Here is a 9,768-nt window from a genome sequence, read left to right on the forward strand (position 1 = left end):
TCATTTTAAGTCACTAAGAGGACTCGCCGCTAAAATGTGGCATTTTTGTTCATGGGCTTTTCCCATAAATCAGGAAACCCTGGCCTCAGGTTTTTCAGTATGAAACAGAGGATGTTAGGACTGTGTGTTTGTGTGTCTCTTTGTGTCTGTGGGGGCCCTCGCGTTTCTGTGTTTGTGGTGCGTGTCTCTGTGTGAGTGTTTACGTTGTGGTGGGGTCAGCCATGGTTCTTCATATTAAGATATAATTTCCAAATGGATTTTGTTAGTGACTAGACAGCTCAAGGATCAGCTTTATTGGACCCCAGTAATGACTGTTTATCACAAGTGTCCGGGCCATTAGCATCACTGGAGAGCCCTTCATCCTCCGTAAGCCCTGTTCTTACCAAGTACACAATCTGAAAAGCAGGTGGACTGGGAATCAACCACCATCTGCTGCCCCAGCCTCACCCCAGTCATGGTGAGGTTTATGCAGCCAAGCAATGAGCAAGCCAGTTGGTCTGTCCAATCAGTTAAATAAACTGGAAAAGGTTTGCTGGCCAAGTGGTGATAAATGCTCCTATGATCATTACAGAACGGTGTTTACACATCACACCAATTGGACACGTTTAATCCTGCACCAGGTGTCACCCATGCAACTAAAAAGATGCAGGGAGGGGCTTCGCTGGTGGCGCAGTGGTTGAGAATCTGCCTGCCAATGCAGGGGGCACGGGTTCGAGCCCTGGGCTGGGAGGATCCTACATGCCGCGGAGCAACTAAGCCCGTGAGCCACAACTACTGAGCCTGCGCGTCTGGAGCTTGTGCTCCACCACAAGAGAGGCCGCGATAGTGAGAGGCCTGCGCACCGCGATGAAGAGTGGCCCCCGCTCGCCGCAACTGGAGAAAGCCCTCGCACAGAAATGAAGACCCAACACAGCCAAAAATTAATTAATTAATTAATTAATTTTTAAAAAAGATGCAGGGAATCGGACGGTGGAGGTGGCGGCATGGAGCACGGGCTCAGGATCAGAGGGCAGCGTCTGGAAGCACAGACGTGGGCCTGGGTGCCCCCCGAGTCTCCCCCAACCTAGGTGCCCTGGGGCCAGTGTCACCTCCAGTGGGTAAGGAGGCAAGCCGTCAAGGTATCTCTGAAAAGGGACACAGATACATTTGAATGTAGTTTCTGCTGTGTATTTTGAGCTGTTATGAAACATATTAAAACATGTTGACAGCAATGTATATCGGAGTTTATTAGGCTAGGTGCATAACAAAGCACAGAGGATGACAACCCACTTCTGAGGCTGACCGGAGGGGCCACTCGGCTTCTCAGAGGCCTGAGGGCAACGCAGCGTGCAGCCCACCCTCCCCCGGCCCGGGGTGAAATAACCCCACATAGAAAGCCCATGATTCCAGCATCAGGGGAACAAACTTCAAATACACACATCCAAAAAGACTTACATTGTCATTTAGCGCTCATGGAGGGACTGCTGACCTTTACATCTAATATCTAATATCATTGCATCTAATATCGCCGAGCCAGACCTCGCCTATGATCTATTTCAAGCTTAAGCCAATATGCAAAAAGAGCTTCAGGCCAGGGGAACAGTGGGCAAAATCTGTTGAAAGGAAACACTTGCCCCCTTGCAGATAAGAGGAACAATGCGAGAAAGGAACTCCAAAATTTCTTCCTAAAACGGATGGGCATTATCTCTGTGAACAGACCAAACACACTGCATTTTTTTTAAAAAGCACTTCGGTGAGTATTAGTCCCTAGAATCTGGAGTGGGGTAAGGTACTTGATTATCGAACACGTGGAGAATTTTATCATCCTCTATTTTTTGGTTGACAAGCTCCACAAACCACACAGATTTAAGCAGTGGGTTTTACGGCCAGAGAGGGACAGATGTTTTCGGGGATTTTATATCTCAGATTCCCATGCTAAACCTATTGTTTCAGGGATGGAAATATGTAGGGGACATTACACCATTTTGCAGCTGCTAGAAAGCAATGCTTTCCTGTTTTCCTGGTTTAGACAATGGAGAAGCTAAGAAGAAAAATAATAGGAAAAGGCTTTCCTAGATTTGCTTTAAAAAAGACTGTGTCATTTTGAATTTAGTACTTTTTGGGGGGGTCAAATCTCATCTCTGCTCTCTTAGTTTTCACAGAAATATATATGCGAAAGAGATTTGGAATACAAGTAGCTAATGAGGGCTTCCCTGGTGGCGCAGTGGTTGAGAGTCCGCCTGCCGATGCAGGGGACACGGGTTTGTGCCCCGGTCCGGGAAGACCCCACATGCCGCGGAGCGGCTGGGCCCGTGAGCCATGGCTGCTGAGCCTGTGCGTCCGGAGCCTGTGCTCCGCAACGGGTGAGGCCGCAACAGTGAGAGGCCCGCGTACCGCAAAAAAAAAAAAAAAAAAAAAGTAGCTAATGATCAAATCCACATCCTTCAGAGGTTTTCAGGGGTGAAATCCAGGCACCTCACAATGTGCTCAAATGAGGGCTCATGACCAGGACATAAAAGATGCAGCTACACACGTGTGCAAGAGAGAGACTCATTCCCAATTCAGCTCCTCCTGCACGCTGTACACAAGCACACACACATACATGTTTAATTTTTTATTCCACTTTTTTGCCTGATCATGGGGAAGATGTGAGGACGAGCCTTTAAGAGAGGCTGCTTGTCTCTCGCTGACAGGCGCTTAGGCCTGAGATGGCCTTGCCAGGCCTGGTGGTGACCGCAACCTGCATCCCTCCCGGCCTCAGGCCAGAACTGGCAAATTCACCCACTTAATGCCACTGGGAACATGGCTCAGGCACCATAAGGAACACCAGCACAGCTTCTTCTTCCTCAAGGCCACACTGTGGAGCAGCTGTGGCTCATCGCACAAAGGACACTCACCAGGTCCTCCATGCCCGAGGTGATTTGGAAGAATCGCCCCGCCCTTGGCTGTCTATCCTCGGCTTCCCCAGGAGACTGTCCTCCTGCATCAGCCCCTCCAAATGGCCAACGAGAGAAAAGAGCAGTGATCGCAGGGATCGTCCCTGAAATTCAGGAACGGTTGTGTTTAGGGAGACATCCTCCCCTTAAATTATCTCCTCAGGAGGTGGTGAGTTTGTCCCGAGTATAAAATTAGTGAACCATGAGGGGCTTCCCTGGTGGCGCAGTGGTTGGGAGTCCGCCTGCCGATGCAGGGGACACGGGTTCGTGCCCCGGTCCGGGAAGATCCCACATGCCGCGGGGCGGCTGGGCCCGTGAGCCATGGCCGCTGAGCCTGCACGTCCGGAGCCTGTGCTCCGCAACGGGAGAGGCCACAACAGTGAGAGGCCCGCGTGCCGTGAAAAAAAAAAAAATTAGTGAACCATGAGAACTTCTTTGGAGGAAAGTCCAAAGTGTCTTGGAACCTGCTGCCAAGGGGAGCCTCTCCTTGACCCAACACCCAGCTTGGTCTGCCTCTCAGCAGGTCAGGGAATCAGGGACAGAACAGGGCCTGGTCTGCCCCGTCCAGCCCATGGTCACGGCTGGAGGAACCTCTGTGGGGCAGAGCCCACCTCTCCCCGTGTCCATCTGTCCGTTTCCCTGGATGTCACGGCCGAGCCACCTGGGCCTCTGGATAAATGGATACTTTGTCAATTGGCCCCGAGCTCCCAAAACAAGGATTCAAATACCCTGGCACAAAACGACAGCAGTGTTCAATGAGAGGAGAAGCCCTCTGTCTGAGGCTTTTCATCAGAGTCACTGCCCGAGGGCGTCCAGTTTGCGGATTGCGGCCACTGCTGGGCTGTGGCTGTGAGGGCAGGTAGACCCCACTTGCCTGCAGAGAGGCTGACTCTGACGGAGGGGATTTGGAGAAATTGTGATTTATCCATCCATTTCTCCCCACCCACCCCCGGGGGGATGTCGCAGTGTGTGGGAGGCAGGACAGGGCTGCATATTCACCTCCCCGCCCCCCGCAGCCAGAGAAGCATTCAAACACGGAGACCAAATGGGGCTGGGCTGTAGAAGAAACCAAATGAACACTGAAACCAAGGGCACATCGGTGACCTCAGCCAATTCAAAGCCAGGGGACCACGGGGGTCAGGGGCAGCCTGGATTAGCAATGTCCCCCTCGCCCCAGTGACAAGGGTGAGGACCATAAAGCCCTAGAGGAAAGCACCTCCTGTAAGTGCAGATACCAGCCACGAAGTGCACACACTGCCACGAGCAGCCCGACGGTCAGCGCCGCCCGGCACACCACCCCGGGGCCGAGGGACACAGCCTTCGCCCCCTGGAATGCTAAACCCCAGTGTTCCGAGTGGGAGCTGCAGAATATTAGGTGGCTTTAAAAAGCAGACACTTCGGGGCTTCCCTGGTGGCACAGTGGTTGAGAGTCCGCCTGCGGATGCAGGGGACACAGGTTCGTGCCCCGGTATGGGAAGATCCCACATGCCATGGAGTGGCTGGGCCCGTGAGCCATGGCTGCTGAGCCTGCATGTCCGGAGCCTGTGCTCCGCAACGGGAGAGGCCACAACAGTGAGGGGCCCGCGTACCACAAAACAAAACAAAACAAAACAAAAAGCAGGCACTTCGAACCCCCTCCTGGGTCCTATCAGGCCTCTATCCTTCCTTCCTTCCCCCAACCTCCTCCAGTTTTCCATTTTCTTTTCTTCAAAAACGGAGCTATAGCACCTACATTTCAAAACTGGCAAAAGGGCATCTCCTTGGCTCTGAAGGCCGTGCACGCAGAGTGCTGACCTCTGGGGCAGAGTGTGGATCCTGGCAAGTTCCCTCTCTCTGTCCTGCGCCAGAGCGGCAGAGCCCCCGTGCCCTCTGGGTGCCCGGGCCTCCCGTGCTGCTCAGGCAGCTTCTAAGGGCTCCGGCCTGCAGTGAACTCGGGCTGCTTTCCAGGCACCCAGGCAGAACTGGCAGGGACAGAGAGCCACCGACAACAGTCTTAGTTGTGGGAAATCTTCGCAAGTGAGCACTTAAACACGAGGCTATATATTAAAATGGCTGTGAGCAGTGTCTGCGGTTGCACAATATCGTGGTTATTCTCTCGTTCTTGCTCCCTCCCCTCTCGCCCCTTTTTTTAAGGAAAAGAGCCAGGGGATTCCTGTGCCGTAGGCAGCTCTGGGCCAGCACCCGCGGGACTAGTCCTGACTTGGTGCTGCTACGGCCGCAAGCCAGGATCAGCTCTCAGGGGGCATCAGCCACCGTGAACTGTGCTAAAGGCTTATGACAACACGTTTAAACCTCAGCCCAGCAGCTCGCTCACGTCATCCAGAAACCATCAGGGCATCCAAGCCCCAGACAGTTGCAGAGGGGGCAGGACAGCAGCGGGGACATGGGGCCGCCTGGCCCAGAGACCAGTGGTCCTTGACCTTTGTCCTCACAAGCGTCTGTCTCATCAATCAAGCCTGTGGTAACATCAGTACATTTATTTAGACGAATTGATTCAAGTAGTTTTGAAACAAACTCTGCCCTCTCACTCTAGCTTCCAGAAACACTTTTAACTCACTTTGTACAATTTTCCCCACATTGTTCAGATTTCATCTGCAAATAAACTGAAGACTTACTGGAACCTGAAGAACTAGAAGATGCGATTTCTAAACGTTCTGCCTCCGTGCCACCGAAGCAGATGGAAACCCAGGAATGGAAAGGAATGTCTCCAGCCTCAACATGTTCCCTCGGACAGAAACAGAGCTTCTTGCGTAATCAAACAGTTGATCGACTCAGCCTCTGTCACACCAGGAGGCACAGATCATTTCAGTCCTAATTTTTCCTGGTTCACAACTTCTTCTTCGATGGTTACATGGGCAGAGAAGCAGTTCAAAGGGAGCCCATTAGCACCTGACTTGTCACGCCCAATCCAGAATCAGGGTGAAATGAACTGAGTCACATTTGAATTTGAACAGGGAGAGGGAGGGAGAATTGTTAACATGCATCAACTTCCTGAAAGGACACCGGACCCACCACTTACACAACACACGCGTGTGATACCTGCACAGTTCAAGTTGCCAGGCGTTTAAAGAGAAGGTTGACAACTATTTGCTAAGATTCCAGTCCAGTCTTCCAGGAGGATGGGGGTCCTGCTTCCAACAGACACCTGCCTCTGAGGACGGTGGTCACTGTCAGTGTCTTGAGGCCTCCTCAGCTTCAACAGTCTGTCCCCGGTGTCGGACTGTGGGGAACAAACGGGGACACGTTGGAAGCTGCTGCCCCAGCTGTGCCGCCTGGGCCCCGGGCATGGGGACAGACCCACGTGCACCGAGCCACGGGCAGGGCGGCACCCCCCGTGAGCACACTCAGGTCTCGGGTGACCCCAGCCTGGGCCATGCCTGCGCCTCGCCCTCTGCCTGCTGCACGCCATGGCCACTGCCTCCGCCCCAGGCGGTGCCTGCCGCATCGCCCCTCCCGCCCCCTTGGCAACCCAGCCTCCGTCACCTGTAGGGGTTCTCCGTTGCCCTGCTCTCGGCTCGCTCAGGGACCCAGTCGTAGCTGTCCGCTGCACTCTGCGGCTTCTTCTCCTTCTCCTCCCTCTTGGCTCTGCGCTTGCGATAGACCAGGAGCCCCAGAGCCAGAGCCAGCAGGAACAGGATGGCCACCACAGTGCCCAGGATGTAGAACAGGAGCAGCTTCTGCCCGTCCGTGCCATCGTCACTTTGCTTGGCGGTGAAATCCTCACCTGCGGAAGCTTCACGGCCAGTGGTGGCCGTGGGGTGATGGGTGCTGGCCTCCATCCAGACACCAGGGGACCCACTGGGGGCCAGCATGTCAGGTGGGGCAAGGGAGATGGGGATGCTGTCTGGGAGGGAGGGTCTCCTGGCGGCGGGCGCCACCGTGGAGGTGCCCTCGGAGTTGTCCCCGGTGGGACTGGACGTTGCGGCAAAAGACACGAGCCTCCCCTCTCCATCTCCTGTGTCCTCCCCTTGGGGAGGCCCAGATGGTGGTCCTAGGGATGTGAGGCCCCCAGTGCAGGAGACCCCATCGGGGGAGAGCTCCCAGCCTGGCAGGCAGCCACAGCGGAAGGACCCCTCCGTGTTGAAGCACAGGCTGTCACAGAGGCTGCGCTGCGGGCCCGCACACTCGTCCACGTCCACGCACCGGGTGCCGTCCTCCCCGGCCAGGACGTAGCCCTCCTCGCAGGAGCAGTAGAAAGACCCATCTGTGTTGGTGCAGCCCTGGGCACAGGGCGAGTGGCTGGGGGCACACTCGTCCACATCCACACAGGCCCCCTCTCCGGGGCCACCAGGCTCGTAACCCACCCAGCACTCGCAGCGGAAGCCCCCGAGGGTGTTGACACACTCCTGGGCACAGGGAGCGTCCTGGCACTCGTCCATGTCCACGCAGTCCTGCTGAGTCGAGTCTAGCCGGTAGCCTGGGGGGCAGTGGCACGTGAAGTCCTTCCCGAGGGGCCCAGGGACGCACGTGGAGCCCCCTCCACACGGGCTGGAGCTGCAAGGGTTCCGAGGGGTGCAGGTGACCAGGTCGTCCAGCAGCCGGAACCCCGGCCGGCAGCCGCAGCGGAAGGAACCTTCCCCACCCTCGAAGCAGTCCTGCTGGCAGCCTCCGTTGTTGAAGTCGCAGCTGAACTTGGGGCTGACACAGAGGGGCCCCGAGCTGTCCCAGTCAAACACGTCGGGGGCCTTCTCCTTGCACAGGAAGTAATGCTGCCAGCTCTCGTCCCCGTCCCCACAGGCCACGTTGGCCATGGAAGCGAAGGGCACGGCCTGCAGGGAGGAGCTGGTGGCCTGGAAGGGGGTGGTGTAATTCACCTGGCCCGGGCCCCCCAGGGTCAGCGGCCGGCACATGCCTTTGAAGCTGAACTTGCACACAAAGCCCTCGATGCTGCTCCCAGAAAACCTGGAGCTCCCACACGGACCCTCAGTCCACTTGGAAAGGCGGCTGGCCAGGGCCGGCACGGACAGGTCCAGCATCAGGGACACGCAGCGCTTGGAGGTGCAAGAGTTCTTGGCTTCCTTGTGCCAGTTGGTATACGACGTGTCCTCCCCGCCGCCCACCCAGCTGAAGCCCTTCAAGGGCAGGTTGCTGTCCAGGCACTTGCCCTTGTCTCGCTGGAGCCCAATCCAGAACCTGCCCATGCGCTCTGCCAGGGGCGCCCCCGGTGGCAGGAGCTGGGCCAGGGCGCCCTGGACGTGCAGGGCCTCCTCCTCGCTCTTCACCGTGGCCAGGTTGCCCCCTTTCTTGCTGCAGTGGAGCTGGGCATCGTCCGCACTCAGCTTGACCCTGTGGGCCGTGTAGCAGGCGGCCCCCGCGCAGACCACGGCCTCCTGGGCAGCGGCGGCCCCCGCCCAGGGCTGGACCAGCAGCAGCAGCAGCAGGCCGGTGGAGCCGGCCATCATGGCCTCCGTGTTCCCCTGGGCGGGAGGCTGGCGGCCCGGCGGTGACAGCCGCAGTCCCGGCTGAGCTCCGAGTCCGAGGGGAGCCGAGGGCTCAGACGTGGACACTCCGTCGCAGGAAAGGACACAAAGGCTGAGGGCTTTCCGCGGCCCCCTGACCCAAGGCGCATCCTGTCGCTGCACTTCTTATTCCTCACCGGATACGGGGGCTTCCTGTGCTGAATAGCTTCTGACTCCTGTTGCCTTCATCACGGTTTTGTTGTTCATAAAAGGAGCCAGGCAACGTCGTCGCTGGGTCCCGAATAAGGAAGCACGGTGGCATGGGGGAGGGGGGGGAGACGTTCTTTTGCAGCTTGGAGACACCGGCTGCTTTCTTTGGGGGCCCGCCCTCCTTCCCATCCGCGTGAGGGCACGCCGTGGAGTGAGTAGATTTGGGGGGCCAGGAACTTGAGAAACTCACTTGGTATCCCATAATAAAATTCCACTTTGGTTTTCAAACAACCAGAAGAGGAAAAAACTAATCCGCAGACTTGAGACGCGAGGCCACGGATGGTTATAATTTTCAGCCTTTTTTAGAAGCAAACTGGACTTTCCTTTTCCCTCTCTCATGTTCCCTTTGGCTTTGAAAGTCTTTTTTCTCTTATTCCCCCCATCGTGAACTTTAAATAGATAGGCAATTTTAAAATAGGAACTGGGCCGTGGGAATGTCTGAGTTTCTAACACAATGCCAAGCTCCTCGAGAACATTCAACCAAATTGGGTGAAATTTGGCAGTTTTCAGGGTTTCGTAGTGCAAATATTGTGTTGTGATGTAGCAGCGTCACAGAAAGCACCAGAAAGGAAAAATGAAAATGTCTCTGGCCTCACAGCCTTGGGCTTGCACGCCTGTTTTTCCTCAGCTCGGGGGTTACGGGCAGGGCAGGAGATCTGGGCCCAAAGTCAGTCCAGGCCGTGGCTGACCTCCTTCCGCACGGCGACTCATCAAAGGCCCTTGAATCTAAAAGTTCTTTTCCTGTGATGACAGACGTGTTTTGCTCATCGGGGCTATCACTGGTTGGGGTCCCTGAGAAGTAGACCCCAGACAGGGATTTGGGACAAGCAGTTTATTTGGGGGGGGAAGTGATACAGGGACAAGGAAGGGGCCAGCACGGGGTGACACTGAACAAGCAGGTGACCGGGGGCTCCTGGGACTCCTGGGATCCCCAGGAGACTGTGTGGACCATGCATCAGTCTCCCCAGTGAGGGGAGGGGGCTGGACACTCCCCCTTCTGCTCCACTCCCCACTGGAGCTGCGATTCCTGGTGCTCTGGGTGGAGGGTAAGGGCCCAGTACCCAGAGGGAACGCTTGGTGGAGAGTGGCAGGACCTGCCCAGGGGCTGAGCGGGGGCACCTCAGAGACTGTCCCTCCTCAGAGATTCGAGAAGGGCGTCCTGGGAGTTGGGAACTCACTGGCTT

At 56.3% G+C, this 9,768-nt stretch overlaps 1 protein-coding gene across 1 annotated transcript; it reads right to left on the minus strand.

The window, feature by feature from the left end:
• Positions 1-5,377: 5,377 nt before the first annotated feature.
• CD93 (CD93 molecule) lies at positions 5,378-8,517 on the minus strand. The gene is made up of 2 exons (XM_082643873.1): positions 6,399-8,517; positions 5,378-6,135 (listed from the first exon to the last, which is right to left on the minus strand). Exons 1-2 carry the CDS (start codon positions 8,315-8,317, stop codon positions 6,111-6,113), a joined length of 1,944 nt encoding a protein of 647 aa, XP_082499999.1. The 5' UTR covers positions 8,318-8,517; the 3' UTR covers positions 5,378-6,110.
• Positions 8,518-9,768: the final 1,251 nt, after the last annotated feature.

This window comes from Mesoplodon mirus (genome assembly GCF_964341445.2).
Source record: "Mesoplodon mirus genome assembly, chromosome: 15".
Taxonomy (NCBI): Eukaryota; Metazoa; Chordata; class Mammalia; order Artiodactyla; family Ziphiidae; genus Mesoplodon; species Mesoplodon mirus.

Bases quoted from the DNA above. Each gene is read 5' to 3' on its own strand.
- CD93 (XM_082643873.1), bottom strand. From the start codon at position 8,317: ATGATGGCCGGCTCCACCGGCCTGCTGCTGCTGCTGCTGGTCCAGCCC. The intron at 6,136-6,398 runs GTGACGGAGGCT...TGTTCCCCACAG, and splicing joins GCAACGGAGAACCCCTACAG to TCCGACACCGGGGACAGACT.